Source organism: Dipodomys merriami, unplaced genomic scaffold (genome assembly GCF_024711535.1).
Source record: "Dipodomys merriami isolate MVZ:Mamm:240054 unplaced genomic scaffold, mDipMer1.0.p SCAF_6, whole genome shotgun sequence".
Classification (NCBI taxonomy): Eukaryota; Metazoa; Chordata; class Mammalia; order Rodentia; family Heteromyidae; genus Dipodomys; species Dipodomys merriami.
Genome location: NW_027206179.1, coordinates 70,813,674 through 70,833,613, shown reverse-complemented (window position 1 = coordinate 70,833,613; position 19,940 = coordinate 70,813,674). Strand labels below are relative to the sequence as shown.

The window sequence follows — 19,940 nt, the reverse complement described above, 5'->3', positions numbered from 1 at the left end:
ACTTCAAAGGGACCCATCACTGGAGCTATGTACCACTGGGCACAGACAGGATCTTTATCTAAACAAAGATAGAGCTACTGAGTCCATTTAAAAGGAAAAAAATCATTTACTACTGACACATAAAGCAGACCTTAGATTCTACGTTCAAAGTAAAAATACACACACACACACACACACACACACACACACGTGCGCTCGTGCGCATGTCTATGTGTATATGTGTGTAAGTTTATGTTTTGGTGCTGATTAAACTTAAGGCCTGGATTCTGTCCCAACGTTTTTTCTTCAAGACTAGGGCTCTGCACTTGAGCCACAGCAGCTTTCTGGTGGTTAACTGAAGGTAGAGTCTCATGGGCTTTCCTACCCAAGCTTGGCTTCAAATCACAATCCTCAGATCTCAATCTCCTGAGTAAGATTTTTACAGGCATGAACCACTAGCGGCTGGCATTTCCCAACAATTTTCCCCCCTTGAATTCTGGACCTGGTTGCTGCCTGAGCTCCTTTTGCTCTAGGCTAGCACTTTACTACTTGAGTTAAAGCACCATTTCTGGCTTTTTCTGTGATTAGTTCTAGATAAAGAGTCTCACAGACTTTCCTGGTAGGATGGCTCTAAACCGTGATCCTCAGACCTCAGCCTCATGAGCAGCTAGGATTACTGGTGTCTAGCTATTTCCCAAATGATTTTATAATGAAAGTCTGCTAAAGACAATTGATCAGGGTCATAAATATACTTCCACCCATAACAAAAGCAGTTACTAAACCTATAAAATGATAAACTCACATGCCCATAATGTTCTTTCTATATATCAGTTTTCTAACAAACAGAGACTATTGCCAAAATTAAAATGTATAGAAATTCGGACTTATTAGTAAGCTAAAGACTACATAACTCTAAATTTTTCAGGATTCACTTCTCATCACAATTAAAGCAGGCAAAGACATTAATTCAGAGGGCAATTCTCTTACCATTTGCCCACCAATACCACTTTCCAAATCATGCAACCTTAAACCCTAAGCTTCAGCATTTAATCTAAAACTACCCAGTAATATCCTTTATTGAGGATGTACTGAACTGAAATAACAAGACTGGTTCATGGAATTAAAAATTTAGTAGATAGGGGCTGGGAAGGTGGCTCAGTGGTAGAGCGCTTGCCTTGCATGCATGAGGCCCTGGGTTTAATTCCTCAGCACCACATAAGCAAAAAGAAAAAAAGCAGGAAGTGGTGCTGTGGCTCAAGTGGCAGAGCGCTAGCGTTGAGCTGAAGAGCTGAGGCCCAGAGTTCAGGCCCCACGACCGGACCCCCCCCCCCCCAAAAAAAAAAAAGCTCAGAGGTAACACTCAGGCCATTAAATCAAGCCCTAGGACGTGCACACATTAAAAAAAAAAAACAAAATTCCTAAAAAAAAATTAGGATTATTAAAAAAAAATTAGTAGATACACCTCCTTATAAGTAAATTTATGTATTTCTTTAGAATTTCCTAGTGAGAAATAAGAATTTATACTAATTAAGCAAGTCTTCCAAAAACTGAAAATGATAAATATAACTCACTGAGTGGAGGTGAGGAGTACATAATGATGCTGCAGTTGGCACACAGGTCCAACTTTTAAGATGCCTTTGGCCTCAAGTTACAGTTAAGATGAGTTAAAAAGTCTGAAATCATAAAGGCTCAGAAGCTCAAGCTTATAATCCTTAAGAAGATGAGTTTCTTGGGAGGTAGGCTAGCCAGAGTAGGTAAGTTCATGGCACTCTATCTTGATCAATGGCTGGCCATGGTGCCATCACCTATCCCAGCTATTAGGGGAGAAAAGAGGGATGGCAGCATCATAGCCCAGGCAGACACAGGAATGAAGTTTGAAAAACCAACAGAAAAAGAGGCTAGAAGGTATGGTAGAGCACCTTCCTTACAAGTACAAGGTGCTATAAGCTTCATTTCCAATACTTCAGAGTGTAAAATGTAACCTTCTCTTCTCCCAAACTCCCATCTCACAGGATGGCTATATGATATTAGGTACCTTACACCTGTTTTTAGATACAGACTGAAAACAATCTTGTTTATCCTTATTAACAGATAATGTCAACTTCTTCTATTTTTAGAAACTCTCTTCAGATTTTGCCTCCCAAATCCTCCTTGTCTGATTTTCCCCTTCACTTTAACTGGCCTTCTCAATCTCTTTAATTTCTTCCTATGTTTTCACTCCAGTCTCCTCGCTAGTAAGATTCTACTGTCAGGACACAGTTGTTCTCTAAGGCAGCATGATGGATAAACCTTGGCATGTCGGATATTTTTAAAAAGCTTCATTGCAACATAATTCACATACTACACAATTTACCAAGGAATATACAACTCAATAGTTTTACTATATTCATAGTTAGGCTAACCATGACCACCATGCAAGCCACTGGCGCCCAACTGTGAATCGTTGTTTTAAAATATTTTTTCTTAGTAAAATATTTTTAATTTTCCCATGTAAGAGAAATCAGCATTTTCTTCTTTTTTTTTTTTTTTTTTTTTTGGTCCGGTCGTGGGGCCTGAACTCTGGGCCTGGGCGCTGTCCCTCAGCTCTTCAGCTCAAGGCTAGTGCTCTACCACTTGAGCCACAGCACCACTTCCGGCTTTTTTTCTTTTTTTTTTTTTTCTTATGTGGTGCTGAGGAATCGAACCCAGGGCCTCAGGCATGCAAGGCAAGCGCTCTACCACTGAGCCAACTTCCCAGCCCTCTTCATTCTTTTTGATTAACAAATAATACATTGTTTTGGGGTTTTTTTAAACCATTCTTGTCTATTATAATACTACTGAGTGTTCAAGTGTGAATGTCAAGAATACTGACTTCCTGGGCCCAAACTGCTGGATACAGGGCTGTCTTGTATACTGTGGAATGTTCGATGGTACTCCTGGCCTCTATACCCATCAGTTGCCATAAGTATTCATTAGACATGGCAACCAAATTTGTCTCCAGACACTGCCAAATTCCCAACAAAGAATGACTCCTAAATGAAAACCATAGCTATAGATTTGTAATTTCTTAGTGAAATCTTGTATTTGTGTATGCAGAAATCCTGACCCAAGATCATTTATAGCACTAAAGTTCTTAGCTTTAACTTTTATATTTTTTGGTTGATACACCCACAAAATAAAATATCCACTGTATTCCCAGAGCTTGCTAGGACATTTAGGTGACGCATGGGGAATATGATGAAAACAAAAGTGACCAGTGCACGGAACCTCTGAAGGTGGTTGTTATCATGTTATAAAAAAAAAAAATTAAAAACCTGCAAGTGATAACACTAACTTATGAAAAATCAGATTCTAATTAATAAGCCATTCCATAAAATTTCACTCTAAGATGTATTAACTTGAAGTCTTTGAATACTAAAAATGATAATAATCAAATAGTGTATTACTACGATTTCAAAAGATGGGGGTATCATAGTGCACACCTGTAATCCCTGCTTCAAGAGATGAAGACAGGATGGTTTTGATTCAAGACAAACCAAGGTAAAATGTAGCAAGACTCTTATCTCAGTAAGAAGATAGGTATGGTAGTTCCAGATACTTTGGCAGATGAAAGTATGAGGAGAGGCTCATAGTTGGAGGCAAGCTGGGGAAAAGTTAGCCTAAGATATGATCTAAAAAACTGTAACTTGGGGACTGAGGACATGACTGTAATCACACAGTTCTTGCCAACACAAATGAGGCCCTGACACGAACAGGGAAAAAGGTACACAATTTTTAAAAGCTTAAAAAAGAAACACACTCATATATCTGCTAAGCGATACATATGGATTACATAAAGAAATCTTAAAACTACCTTATAAAAGGCAAATAACCCAATTAAAGAGTATTTTTCCAAAAATGGCTAATAACCACATCAAAAAAACAGAGTAACGTAAGTCAAAACAATACTGAGAAACCACTTCATACCAACCAGTATGGAAAGAAATAAAAACATAGATAAATATTCACTAAGACGTGAAGGAAATAAACCCTCAAAACACCATCGGTGAGAATATAAAAATGACACCTCCACTCTGGAATACAACTTGGGCATTCTTCAAAAAATTAAATATAAGCTGAGTTGTTGGTGGCTTATGCCTGTAATGCTAGCAATGCAGGAAGATGAGATCTGGAAGATATAAGGCAAGTCCAAGGCACAAAAGTCACTAGACATCAACTCCAAAATGAACAGCAAAAAGCAGAGCTGGAGACCGTATGGCTCAAATGGTGGTGTGCTAGCTCAGCAATTCCAATGCCCTGAGTTCAAATTCTAGTACCGTCAAATGGAGAAGAAAAAAAGTTAAACAGAATTACCTTATAGCCAAACTAATCTATTCCTTGGTTTATCCGTAGAAACATAAATTACACAAAATTGTAACATCAACATCATCACCACCATCATCTAACTTTTGTTGAAGACAGGGTAGCCAGTGCCAGTGGCTCATGCCTGTAATCCTAGCTACTCAGGAAGCTGGGATCTAATGATTGCAGCCAGCCCAGGCAGGAAAGTCCATGACACTCTTATCTCCAAGGAGCCAGTGAAAAGGTGGAAGTATAGCTGTGGATTAAGTGGTAGTAAGAGCTATCCTTGAGCAAAAAAAAAAAAAAAGCTCAGGGACACAGCCAAGGTCCTGAGTTCAAGCACGCACGCACGCACGCACACACGCACACACAACACACACACACACCTCTCAAACTTGTAAGCTCAAATGATCCTCTCGTGAGTTCAAGCCCCAACACACACATACATACACACCCTCTCAAATTTGTGGGCTCAAATGATCCTCTTGTCCAGCATTCTGAATAGCTGGGATTACAGGCATGTACATGGTAGCAACATTATAGTCTTTTTTATTAAAATGTATGTTAAATATATATATATATATATATATATATACACACACACACACACACACACACACACACATATGTATTTCTATGCATGGGAAGATAAAGAGAGGAGCAGAGCAGGAATAAGAATAGGAGGGGAGAGACGGAGAGATAACACAGGACAAACAATCACTAGCTGGCAAAACCTTAGTAAATGTGCATCTGGGAATTCTCTCAGCTATTCTATGCTTGAGATTACATCAAAATGAAAAATGTACAAGCAGCAGATTATAACAAATTACAAGTGGAGATTCATAATTAACAAAGCTTCACTTAACATATTGTTCTAAATGATCAAATACATTTGACACAAAATACACAAACAAATTACAAGTCCTACTCATTTGTTTATCCCAAAAGATTTTTATTGGTATGGTATTGGGATTTGAACTAGAGCCTTGAACATGCTAGGCAGGTGTTACTACCCCTTTCACCATACCCCCCTTATAGCTTTTTTCATCTTCAGATAGTTTCTTTCTTGTCCATGCCAGCCTAACTATGTCTCCTACACAGCTGGGATGGCAGGTATTCACTACTACTCGAAGCTATCAATGGAAACAAGGTCTTGACAACTTTTTGCTTGCTGCCTCAAACTTATCTCTGCCTCCCAATCAACTACAATTCTGCCCAATTGTTTTTGAAAAAGCCATTCATTTAACTGATTTTAATTAAGTTTGAACGTTCTATCTGTGGTACAAAGCTATTTTTTCAATTCTTTCCCAACTGATTGGTAGAGCTATAGGTAAAATTGCCAAAATTAGAAATAAATCTGAACTGGGTTCCTTGAAACTGATTTCTTGGCTGAGTGCTAAACCTGTAGCTTAGCTAATGCCATTGGAAAGCTTTTACCCACACCAAAACTAATTTGCCCAAAGGAAACAACATTTAGCTATAGTTTAGTTTCACCAAGAAATATACTAGATTTGGTCATAGTACTTACTCGTAAGCCACAAAATAGATGAATATCCTCAAATAGCTAGGTATGGTAGCACATGCCTGAAATCTCAGCACTCAGGAGGCTGAGCAAGAAGATTATGAGTTCCTGGTTATATAACAAGTTTGAGACCAGCCTAAGTTATTTAAGTCCCTGTCTCAAAATAAAAGAAAAAGAAAAAGAGAGGGGAGGAGAGGGGAAGAGGGGAGAAGGGGATGGGAAGAAGAGGGATACACTTCCTATAAAGAAGGTGTATATACTTTCAATTGACAACACTAAAGTAGTGTTTATCATCCTCAGATGACTGATTTTTCCAAAGCTGTATGTAATTATTTTGTGAAATATTTCCTTCATGTGTTTCTTTCAGACAAACTTTGTTTCCAAACTAGCAAAGAACTGTTTCCCTTTTCAAAACAGTCTCTCTGCCAAATCCATTCTCTCAAAAAAAAAAAAAAAAAACCCACATTAAAATTGGCTACAATATATATGCAGTGTTGATTTTCTCCTCCATATATAATTAATGTTATGATAGCTCCATATGGCTTGGAACTTTTTAAATCTGTCCGAATATTTTTCAAAATCTTTTTTTCTGTACAAAAAAACTGGAAAAAGGAGTCAAGTCCGATTTTTTTTATTCTCCAACAAGATTCTGTAACTGTAGTAAACTGATCCTAAACCAGGCGCTGGTGGCTCATGCCTATAATCCTACCTACTCAGGAGGCTGAGATCTCAAAACCAGCCAGGGAAGGAAAGTCCATGAGACTCTTTATCTCCAATAAACTACTCAGAAAAAAACAGAAGTGCTGCTGTGGCTCAAATGATAAGGGTGCTAGCCTTGATCACAAAGAGGCTCACAGGGACAGCACCCTGGCCCTGTTCAAGCCCCCAGAACTGGCCAAAAAACTAAACAAAACAAAACAAAAAATTGGTGTGCCTGTGCCAGTGGCTCACGCCTATAATCATAGCTACTCAGGAGGCTGAGATCTGAGGATCTCGGTTCAAAACCAGCCTGGGCAGGAAAGTCCGTAAACTCTTATCTCCAATAAACCACCAGAAAACCAGAAGTGGCACTGTAGCTCAAGTGGTAGAGCACAAGCCTTGAGCTGAAGAGCTGAGGGACAGCACTCAGGCCCAGAGTTCAAGCCCCATGACTGACAAAAAAAAAAAAAAAAATGGTGCTATACTCAAATTTTTATTTAAGCAAAGCAAAGCAAATATGGGCCTCTTAACTCAAAAAGATTAAGATGTAAGTAGAGGTGTGGCTCAAGTGCTGTTCAATTAGAGGGGAGGGCACAAGTAAATGTGAGCCCTGAGTTCAAGCCCCACTACAAGGAGGGAGGTTAGGGAGGTTGGGAAGGTAGGAAGGAGGGAGGGAGGAGGGAAAGGAGGGACTCAGTTAATAGCTGGGTTCTGGTGGCTCACACCAATAATCCCTGGCTACTAAGGTGGCCAAGATCTGAGGACTGCAGTTCAAAGCCAGACCAGGCAGGAAAGTCTGTGAGATCTCCAATTGAGCACCAAAAAAGAACCAGAAGAGGAACTATAGCTCAAGTGGTGGTATAGCACTAGCTTTGAACAAAAATGCTCCAGGACAGTGCCCAGGCCCTATGTCTAAGCCCCAGAACTGGCGCACGCGCACACACACATGCGCGCGCGCGCGCGCACGTGCACACACACACACACACACACACACACACACACACACACACACACACACACACACACACACACACACACACACACACACACACACACACACACACACACACACGGAATTAAGCTAATATACCAAAGGTATGAAGGCAAGGGTTGAAAGGACTGTTGCTTTGTCCACAAAGCAACAGCTTACTGGGACTGCCCTCAGGAAAGAGCCCTTTCTCCCCACCACCTGCCTTTTACAGTTAGTTTTCTACTGTGTATATATAGTAACTTAAAAATAGAAGTTACGACCATCACATCCTTTTAAGCCCCACAGTTTTACTAGCTATAATTCAGTATCTATGTACAGAAATGTAGTGGCTCCTGATCCTATGGACTAAAGATGAGTATATCTTAAATCTGATATGATCATCTCTTGCATCCTTAAAATCGGTCTTTTCTCCTAAATTAACATCTCCAGAGCCCCAAGAAAAGGCTAAGATGCCTAAAACAGGTTACATTGCATTGTATATACCATACAGAAATGGATTACATCAACACAAGAACATGATATAGACAGCTAGCTATATGAAGCACTTTATTCACAAACACTAAGCTCTGAAAAGAGTAGCTGAGTGATTTAAATGTATTGTCTCATTTAATCTACACAATAATCCATATCCTCATTGTACATTTGGAAAAATCAAGATTCAGAAAAGTTCAGTACATGTCTAAGATCCACTGAGGCTTGAACCTAGGTCTGCTTAACTATACCTCTCAGTTCATTACTAGGCAGCAGACATTCTAGATTAATAAATCAGAAACTGCTTCTAAAATGTAAATTTCTCTAATTTGAAACCAATACTTTTAAGCCATGCACACGTTTATATATATTTATCAAATTTAACTTATTTTTGTATAACTAATATTTACTAAAAATAAAATTTCAGATCGGTAAAGGCTTCCAAAAATTCATTACAAACTTAATATATGTAATTGAACAATATGCAGGAAGGCAAAATGAGAACACTCCAAATCACCCTTAAAAAATTGTTCAAAATCAAAATCCAGTATCATACATCCAAGGAAGAAATATATAGTCTCGTTAGTGAATAAATATGCATTTCCCATCTTTCCCCTTTACTTCCCTAGGAATGCAGCTTATCCAACCCTCTACCGAGCAGGAATCTTCTGCCTAGTCTCACTGTTGGGCAGCATTATAAAATTTCGTTTCTTAAAAACATAAAACAACTTATTCTCTTTAAACAACATATATTCCAAAACCTGCAGATACAAAATGACTTTGGGACATACTTAGTAATATATGAAAATTACCACAAATAATAATTCATTTGTTAAAAGGATATAATTGGGAGGAAGAAAGTTCCAGCTCAAGACTTGATTGGCGAGTGCAAGATACCGCTGAAACACTGAAGACATCTGTGCATTGAGGTTCTCACGCCTGCTGAACTCTTGCAGAACTTCAACAGTTAGCATGAAGATCTGACGAAGGTCTTCTTCCTTGGGCCAAAAAAGCACAAATATTTTTTGCACTGAAAACTTAAGTCAAAATCTCTTCCATTTTAGAACCATAAAACAAAACAAATAAGAACCTTAAAAGTTCCATTAGAAAACACTATTTCCTTAAGAGTATTTTCCATCTTGAAGACTATTCAGAACTTATATAACAATGTGCTTTCAAAAGTGACACCATTTACTGTAATATAAATGCTGCTCAATAGAGAGAAGTGCCTTGGACAACTACTGTGAAGCTGAGGGAGTCAGTTGCTATATTGCAGAGCACTAGGATTTAAGCCAATGCCTTCACATAACTTTACTCCGGAGCCAAACAATACAAAGAGAGACAAAGAGCCCACACCATCTGCAATAACATTTTAAATACCTCTTTGGCATTCTGCCAGTCCTATTTTTAAGAACAGCAGAATCCTATCAATTGAAGTAGCTCCATCTAAACATGATAACAAAGTAATAAACTAAAGGATCTTTATAGCAGTATTGCATTTTTGTTCTATTTAAAGATGAGAATTAAGTAATTTTAAATTGTCAACTAAAACCATCACTTTAATTTAAGAAATCACAATACTAATCCTCAATACAAGCTATATTCATTCTACAACCTAAAACAAGTGTTTTCCTTCATTAGAAACAGTTTGAGTAAAAAGTAGGAGAACCAACAATCAAAATGAAAAAACAAAAGTACCAATACCTGAAAAACTCTTTTGCAGTTACCATGGAATTCCATACTCAGCCCAATGTTGCTAGTTTTACTTGAGCTTGAGAATTCACTCAATAGTGCAGTTAGAATAGAACAGGCCAGCGTTTGCTGTATTTAAAAAAATAATTGTGAGGCATTATTTTTTCAAGATTTTGTCTTAACAAGATATTTGGTCAAACATAGTACAACATTTTCTCTTTAGCCCATGAAATAAAGATCAGCTCTCCTTTGAAAGTGGCCTGGTGTACTAGTAGTACTTTTCAACTATAGTTATACAAATCCATCTAAGACCTGAACACAGGACACTCCATCTACACAAACACAGAATTCAAATGATATTTTAAAATAATGCAGAATACACCATTTCACTTAATTGATACAACAATCCATATATTCACTTTACATTTGAAAAACTGAGGCTTGGAGAGGGTAAGTAATCACCTACAGCTAGCTCAGACTTCTGCCTAACTATTTTCTGATGTGTGTAAAATGTATTGCCAAAAAGCTAAAAACACACTTTATACTGTTCAAAATATTGAACAGTTTGTCCCCAAACATATTTAAAATGAAAAAAATGAGGACTGTGCTTCTTCTACATTGGCTCTACCCAACAGACTCAGACTATCAACATCACTAATCTTACTCATAGACTATTTAGGTACCAAGGATGGAGATAAGGATATGAATGATGCTGGCATGTTTCCAGGAGTTAAACAGAAATATGCACAGTACCTCTGAACAACCGAAAGATTAAAGTCAAGATGATACTATTTCTGCAAGCTTACACAACAGCTGAACACAGTGAGACCCACCCACCAACTGTAACATCTTTGTTCAGAAATGCTTCTGATGTTAGTACCTTGACCTTACAGATGCTTATCTTCAACAAATCTTAGCAGATACACATAATATTAAATAGCTACAGACTGGCATTAATCAGTTAATATTTGTTGAAGGTAAAGTGATGGTTACATGGATGGCCAATGTAGCATTTATCTATTTTTATATGCATCTGACCTTTTCTTTTAAAACAATTTTTTTGAAGTTCCTGTTTGCCTCTAATCTCAACGGAAACAAGCTTGAGTATGTAACTAAGGTTTTATGACAGGCATACTACTCTATACAAGCATTTTCCCTGACCTTTCCATACCAAGAAGCAAGTGCAAACTCCCTAGAGGAGAATCTAGGGATATCAATCATGTGTGCTTTCTATAATAATAAAAGTTGCCCCCTCTCCTGGGGTTTGCTGCCTTAAGCAGGCTACGTAAGTGCTCAAATGCTCTACAGTGAGCTACATTCCCAGTCCTTTACGCATTTTAACTTCAAAGTATATATTATTTTAGCTTAAAAACTCTCTTCTCCAAATCTATGTGTGTCAGTTTAATGGTCTTTAAATGACTGCATGAAGAAATGTGGGCTGAAAAATCAGGCATAAAATCCTCACAGAGAAAACAGCTTTATCATATACATTATCATTCTACAGTTTAAAGGGATTTTAGAAACCTAGCAAGTAAAATGTCTCCGCTTTTTTTTTTGTTTTGTTTTTTTGGGGTCTGGTCATGGGACCTGAACTCTGGGCCTGGGCGCTGTCCCTCAGCTCTTCAGCTCAAGGCTAGCGCTCTACCACTTGAGCAACAGCGCCACTTCCGGCTTTTTTCTTTTTGCTTATGTGGTACTGAGGAATCAAACCCAGGGCCTCAGGCATGCAAGGCAAGCCCTCTACCACTGAGCCAACTTCCCAGCCCAATGTCTCTGTTTTTAAGAAAATGGTTTTAAAAAGTTTTTGGTGCCAGTCCTGGGGCCTGAACACTGGCTCTGAGCTTTTCTGTTCAAGGCTAGTATTATACTACTTTGAGCCACACCTCCACTTCAGTTTTTGTAGGTTAAATGAAGATAAGTCTCCTGGTTTTCCCTGTCTAAGGATCAACTGGGATCCTCCTTAGTAGTTAGAATTAGAGACTTTTTTTGTTAGTTTGTTTTTTGGTCAGGTACTGGTGGCTCACACCTGTAATCCTGGCTACTGAGAAGCTGAGATTAGTTTGAAGCTACACTAGGCAGAAAAGTCATTAAGACTCTTATCCCCAATTAACTGCATCCCCCCTCCCATCAAAAAAAAGGGGGGGCTGGGAAGGTGGCTCAGTGGTAGAGCACTTGCCTTGCATGCATGAGGCCCTGGGTTCAATTCCTCAGCACCACATAAGCAAAAAGAAAAAGCCAGAAGTGGCGCTGTGGCTCAAGTGGTAGAGCGCTAGCCTTGAGCTGAAGAGCTGAGGGACAGCGCCCAGGCCCAGAGTTCAGGCCCCATGACCAGACCCCCCCCCCAAAAAAAAGGAAACAGACCTGTGGCTCAAGTGGTGAAGCCCTAGCCTTGAGCAAAAAAGTTCAGGGACAATCCCCAGGCCCTGAGTTCAAACCCTACGACTAGTGAGTGTGTGTACATATATGCATGCATGCATGTGCATACACACACACACACACACACACACACACACACACACACACACACACACACACACACACACACACACACACACACACACACACACACACACACACACACACACACACACACACACACACACACACACACCCTTTCTGAAATGGTAGTTAATGACTAAAGTACCAGCAATTAACACTTCATATACTTCAAACTTGTTTGTCAAGTACAGCTTGGCTTCAGAGGAATAATAGTTATTAAATAAAATAAGGTGTTAAATTAATGAAATTCGGAGGAAAATCAGCTGACAAAGATCTAACAAATGGATTCTGAGGTATCAAAATCTTAAAATAATTTTAATATCCTATATTTTATAAAGTGTTATCCTAAGCCTTTTACCTACCCTTTCTATTGTTTTGTGCTGGTACTGGGGCTTGAACTCAGGGCCTCTTGCTTTTGTTTAGTTTTCTTCTTCACAGCTGGCATTCTACGAAGAAAGTTATGCTTCCAGTACTCCCTACACTTTCTGAATAAGACTCCAGTGAATAGGACATTATAAACAGATAACTACATGTTTGAGATAATTAATTTCAGATTCTCACATGAGATAATCTCACAGAATTCTCACAAAACATATAAAAACATATAAGCTCCAGGCACTGGGGGCTTATGCCTATAGTTACTCAGGAGGCAGAGATCTGAGAGTCCTGGTTCCAAGCCAGCCCCAGGCAAGAAAGTCATGAAACTATCTCCAGAAAACCTGAAGTGACATGGTGGTTCAAGTTGTAGAGCACTATCCCTGAGCAAAACAAAGCTCAGAGACAGTGCCTAGACCCTGAGTTCAATCAACACACACACACCAAAAAAAAAGTAAGCTTAAAAAAATCTACAAACGCCAGGTACCAGAGGCTCACACCTGTAATCCTAGCTACTGAGGAGGCTGAGATCTGAGGATCAGGGTTTAAAGCCAATCTGGGCAGAAAAGTCCATGAGGCTCTTATCTCCAATTAACTACTGGCGCTGTGGCTCAAGCGGAAGAGCACCAACCTTGAGCTGAAGAGCACAGGGATAGCGCCCAAGCCTAGAGTTCAAGCCCCACAACTGACTAAAAATAAAAAAAATCTAGAAACATCTGTTAAATACCAACTTTTATCAACATTTTAAGTAAATTACCTGTAATAATTTTCCACAAATAATTTACAGCTTGCCAGATTGGATTTGAGTGCTTTCACAAGATAACTTATTTTTAAATTATAACCATATATAAATTGCCAGTGAACATCTCTAATGTTTAAAGTTGCATGTAATCATAACAGAGCTACAATAATAAGTCTTTCCTAAGATTGCAAATGTGCTTAATAGTCAAGATATTAAATGTGAGTAAGAACAAGGCAGGCATTCTCCAAACAAGCAAGCAGTCCTACGGTTCTGTTAACTATCTACTTCACCAGACAAACAGAGAACTCACAGAGACATGGACTGCTTTGAAATTGCAGCAAATAAATATATCCTTCCAAAAGTGCAATCTTTCATACTACTGACACGGTCTAGATTCACTGGTAAAAGCAAGTGCATTTTCATTCTTATATGAGAACTACAAACAAAATACATTCTTTTTACAAGCTCAGTTCCTTGAATTTAAGTATCTTGTCCTTACATATTTTCATTTCACAAAAATAATACAACATAACTTCATATTAGTGAAAGCTAGAATGTGCAAAAGAGCACACAATAATAAAAATGCCTATAATCTCAACATCCTGATGTTTACTATAATAATTTGTAACTTTCCAATTTCTTTTCTTTTTTGGTAGTGTAGGGGGAAAGGGACAGTACTGATATATGAAATCAGAGCCTTTTGTTTGCTCAACTGGCCCTCTACCACTTAAGCCATGCCTCCAATCCTAGCTTTTTGTTGACAGAATCTTATTGACTCTTCCACAGGGCTGGCTTCAAATCCCGATACTCATCTTCAGAGTGGCTAAGATTACAGGTGTGAGTCACTATATCCAGCTTCAATTTCTTATTGCATAACGACCACCATCAACTCATATCATTGTATATTTTTCCACTTTGCACTTATGAAATAAGGTATTGTAAAACAAGTATTTTGGACTGGGAATATGGCTTAGTGGTTAAGAGTGTTCACCTAGCATGTATGAAACCCCAAGTACAATTCCTCAATACTATATACACAGAAAAAGCCAGAAGTGGCTCTGTGGCTCAAGTGGTAGAGTGCTAGCCTTGAGCAAAAGAAACTCAAGGACAGTGTCCAGGCCCTAAGTTCAAGCCCCAGGATTGGGGGGAGAAGGGGAAGGGGGATATTTTCTATTTATATAGAATAATGTGTGTGTATGTCAGTCTTCAAGGCCTGGGCATTGTCATCGAGCTTTTTTGCTCAAGGCTAGTACTTTACTACTTGAGCCCAGCTCCATTTCCGGCTTTTTGGTGGTTAATTGGAGATAAGAGTCTCATAGACTTTCCAGCCCTGTTTGGCTTTAAACTACAATCTTCAGATCTCAGCCTCTTAAACTGATAGGATTACAGGCATGTGCCACTGATACCTGGCAAATATCTTGTTTATAAAAACATATAAAATTAGGCAGGGAAGGTGGCTCAGTGGTAGAGTGCTTGCATCCATGAGGCCCTGGATTCAATTCCTTAGTACCACATACACAGAAAAAGCCAATAGTGGCACTGTGGCTCAAGTGGTAGAATACTAGCCTTGAGCTGAAGAGCTGAGGGACAGCGCCCAAGCCCAGAGTTCAGGCACCATGACCAAGAAAAAAGGGATAGTACTCTACCACTTGAGCCAAAGTGCTACTTCTGGCTTTTTCTGTTTTTGTGGTACTGAGGAATCAAACCCAGGACTTCATGCATGCTAGACAAGCACTCTACTGCTAAGCCATATTCCAAGCTCATTAATCTCATCATTCATTCCAAATTAAGGAGAGAATTGTTCTCTTTCAAATGTGCTGAATTTTAGTTTTTTGGAAATTTATAATTTTAGATTTTTTTCCCCTTCTTTGCCCTCAAGGCTGGTGATCTACCTTTTTTTTTGTTGGGGTCCAGTTGTGGGGCCTGAACTCTGGGCCTGGGGACTGTCCCTCAGCTCTTCAGCTCAAGGCTAGCACTTTACCACTTGAGCCACAGCGCCACTTCCGGCTTTTTTTTTCCTGCTTATGTGGTGCTGAGGAATCGAACCCAGGGCCTCATGCATGCAAAGCAAGCACTCTACCACTGAGCCAACTTCCCAGCCCCTTGGCAATCATCTTATTCAGTCCCTTACACCCTGTCTAACAACCAGTTTGGCCTCTGTTCTATCTCTGCCCTTTGTCAGACAGACTATTAGGGTGAGATATCATTCTGCATTAAACAGTGACTGAGTCTTAAGAGGGTCAGAAACAAAAGCTAAATAACTTCAGTGAAACAGACAAAAATTTACTGACTGATGGAGAAACAGTTCAAGACTGTCACACTACCTAAACAGAGATTTGACAATACAGAATTCCATTAGCTAAAAAAAAAACTTAAGATTTCTAAGAGATAATACAATGTTCATTTATCTAAGATTGTAAAGAACAAAATTCGTATTTGTCCATTTCTAAGCAGAGCAAACACTTTGAACAAAACTTACTCTTACACATTTCTTTAGCAATCATTATATTGTATTAGATTAAAAGATTGAAGTCTACTCAAGTATAAGGCGCCATATATCCTTTGACCATGTAGCATCAGAATTTACACTTTTTGCTTTATATCTCAATTTTCCTCAAGAGCTCTTTGTGGTGGTATATTGTTCACTATTGTTGACAACTTCAGTCATTTTCACTTACTAACAAGTGAGAAAACAAAAAATGAAATTAAGCCTGTATCTAAAATAACTGTGTCTATCTAAAATAAACTGTGTGTACACACACACACACACACACACACACACACACACACACACACACACGTGTACGTAATAAAAACTACAGGGCAAGACAAGAATTCTACACCAAGAAGCCAGAAAAAAAAAAAAAATCGAAGTTCTAACAGTCTAATTTCATGCTACAAAGGTACTTCATTGATTGTGGCCTCAGACAGCACATCTACACAGAGCAAGAGCTAGTAACCTGTTCCCTAAGCCACATAATTTACCTATGGTTCAAGTTAAATATTGCATGTACAAGTACAATCTAAATGTCGCAGGTAAAGTTGAACAGTATTCTAAACATTATCATGGAAATTAAAAACAACTTGTTTTGCTATAGGGGAAGGGGAGAAATCTTACTTCTTGGTTGTTATCTACATCCTGCCAAATTAAAATGACAAAATAATTCAGCACATAAAAAGTAGCATGTGCTCAGTAAATATTGCTTGAATTAACAAATCATTTATTTCCATGCCACCAGTATGTTAACACGAGGAAGTACAAAAATAAATACACGATGCATTCCCAAAATTTTTAGCTGTTTATACATTTCAAAGAAAAAAATTTAAATATGTAGAACAGAAGACAATGCAAAGAGGTCTCCAAGCTTAGAAGGGAAAAATCCTCAGAGTATATCTTCTTTTATAAAAGTACTGAAAATTCCTAAGCTAATTTGTTGGCTAACAATGTAACACTTTTCTTCACATTAAAAGTCATGTAGCAGATTTCACATTTTTGTAAAGCCATTAATTTCATGCTGTTGGAAAAGCCCTTCATAGACAGCTTGCCTTACCAGCTACTATCACAAGCACAAGACACTAACTCAAACACTTACTCCAGCTGACAAAATAAAATTCTCTTGTTCAGAAAGGATTGTCTCTTATAATAGCCTGGCTCTTGCCCCAAGATCCTTACTGCCAAGAATAAACTTCATGAAAGGTTGCCATACTATAAAGCAGACTTCCAGCTGCTTGTCCAAGCAAACATCAATGAGACTTGTGATAAGAGATTAACTTGGCTATCAAATCCAGGGGCAACCCTGCTGCAGACAACTGAATTTCTCACCCACTTCTCTCTAACCCAGCAGAGGAGGAAAGGAAAGGAAGCTTAAATGCTGAATTAGGCACCTTTAAAAGTGATTTAACATAGGCCTAGGACTTTCAAAGGCAATTAGGCAAACATGAAATAGATTAAAATTTTAGCTTAAATGTTAGTTTTAAAATAACCCATAATTCAAAAGTAAAAGTTTCCATACCCATCTTAAACTAGTATTAAGTGTAAGACACTTGACAACTAAGATAAAGTAACCACAATGACCATTATAACCACAGAAGCAAAACACCCACCTTGCTCACATATTATAATCATATATAATTATTTAGTAATCATACAAACATTATTATACAAACAAAATACTCCATAACACATGAAAAAACAGTATAGTGTAATCAGCACCTCCTTAGGGAAGGTTAGATGAAGTTATAAAATTTGCCATACAACTATGCAAAAAATAAACAAAAGAAACATGATGACAAGACACTGTTTAAAGCATTTCAGCTTTAAAGGCTCCCTCCTGTAATCCTAACTGCTCAGGAGGCTAAGATCTGAGGATCACAGTTGGAAGCCAGCTGAGGCAGGTCATTAAGACTCATATCTCCAACTAACCACCAAAAAGGAGGTGGAGGCTGTGGCTCAAGTAGTAGAGTGCTAGCTTTCAGTGAAAAAGCTAAGGAACAACACCCAGACCCTCAGTTTAAACACCAGGACTGGTACATTGAAAAAAAGAAGAAAGCTAAAGCATGACTATATATTTTTAATACACAGTGAGTTTTTACTCATACTTTCTTCTTTCAATACTTAAAAATAGATAAAAAAGATAAAATATAAGATTTGATAAAAAGAGATAATTAACTAGAGTTTACTTTCTCTAGATTTTGGAAATAAAGGTAGTGAGATGTTATTATATGGTATAAACAATTGCTGAGTTAAGACTTTGAAATGACATCAGGACATTTAGTTTACATATTAGAGAATTGAGACCTAGAGAATTCAAATAAATTGTTTGATAAGTTCTATACACCATAGCTGTAATTTAAGACTACAAATGAACCTCAAACCAGTGTTCTATTATATTCATTTCCCCCAAAACATGTATGAACATAAACTGGTATAACGCTGTGGACAACCAAAAACCAATAATTATCCTAAGCAAGAGAGCCAGGACACATAACTGCTGGACAGTCAAGGTCAATGTAAGTTAAGTATCATTCTAGATGAGGAGTGAGGTTAAAAGTAGTCAGTTAATTTAATAGAAAATAAATCAGATGATTTTTGCAGGTGACAATTCTTTATTCAAATATCTCTTAAAACCAGTCAAAAAAGTTATCAGCCAACACTAGATATCTTCCCCTCAAACCTCAAACCCTCTCTCTTGGTGGAAGTAGTACTAGGGACTGAACTCACAGCCTCATGCTTACTAGGCAAACATTTTACCACTTGAGCTACCCCCCCCCCCAGTCCTAAATTCCTAAGCATTTGAGAAGAAGATATAGCATAGCAAAATGTTTAATTGGTCTATAGTCCCATTTTTTTTTAAGAGCTATTGAAGGAGCTAGTAGTTTCAAGCTGCTGGACAAAAACAGGAATGCCATTGTTTGTGCACTGTGTTTGCCATATATGGACTTTCTGATAAACTGTTTTTTTGTGTGTTTTTTTTTTCTTCCAGTCCTGGGGCTTGAACTCAGAGCCTGAGCACTGTCCCTGAGCTTCTTTTGCTCAAGGCACTGTACCAGTTGAGCCACAGTACTGGCTTTGTTTATGTGGTACTGAGGAATCAAACCCATGCATGCTAGGCAAGCACTCTATCACTAAGCCACATCCCAGCCCTGTTAAACTGTTTTTAGTGTGGTCACAAACATCAGTCCATCCTACAGTTGCTTGTTGTTGGGAATTTTTTTTTGGGGAGGGGGGGAGGTCAGCTGTGGGGCTTGAACTCAGGGCCTGGATACTGTCCCTGAGCTTTTGTGCTCAAGGCTCTTGCTCTACCACTTTGAACCACACAGCACCACTTCCAGTTTTCTGGTGGTTAATTAGAAATAGATTCAGCAGGGTCCTGGTGGCTCACACCTGTAATCCTAGCTACTCAGGAGGCTGAGATCTGAGGGTCATGGTTCAAAGCCAGCCCCGGCAGGAAGTCTTTAAGACTTTTACCTCTAAGTAACCACCAGAAAACCAGAAGTGGTACTGTTGCTCAAGTGATAGAGCACCCACCTTGACCTAAAGAGCTGAGGGACAGTACCCAGGCCCAGAGTTCAAGCCCCACAACCAACCAAAAAAAGAAAAGAAATAAAGAGACTCACAGACTTTTCTACCCAGGCTGGCTTTGAACCACGATCCTCAGATCTCCTGAGCAGCTAGAATTACAGGCGTGATCCACCGACACCTGGGATCATCCTACAATTTTGAAATTAAGTTCTACTTCCTCCTATTAGTTTCCTACTATATAGAAGCTCTTGTCCTGTTACTAAATTAACTTTAAAAAGAATATCTTGATGATATGTTAGAGCTAAAATACACTGGGATATGACAAATTACACAGGCTTCTAGATACTCACAGTGAGACCACAGGATAAACTTAGGAGACAATCACAAAGGTGCAATACACAAGTGGCTCTTTATATGTATATAAAATAATATACATATTGAAACAAACTCCAAAGATATGGAAACAAAGGACTTTTTTCTTAATTTGTCTCCCCCTCCCCCATGGCTCTATATTCTTTACCTTATATACATAAGGAATATTCACATGCATATCTGTGAGAGGCTGTGGGGAGGGCACAGAAGCTAGAAAAAAGAATGAAAAAGTGCACCAATGGAGCACACTGGACAC

General features: G+C 38.5%; 1 protein-coding gene across 3 annotated transcripts in view; it reads right to left on the bottom strand.

Annotated features, from left to right (window-relative positions):
- Xpo4 (exportin 4) overlaps nt 1-19,940 on the bottom strand; it is a 117,698-nt gene that overhangs the window by 48,951 nt on the left and 48,807 nt on the right. For all 3 annotated transcript variants that reach the window (XM_070003133.1, XM_070003132.1, XM_070003134.1), the window contains 2 exons: nt 9,687-9,803; nt 8,827-8,980 (listed from right to left, as the gene is read on the bottom strand). In XM_070003133.1, coding sequence (XP_069859234.1) covers nt 8,827-8,980; nt 9,687-9,803 — 271 coding nt within the window. The remainder of the gene's footprint in view (nt 1-8,826; nt 8,981-9,686; nt 9,804-19,940) is intronic.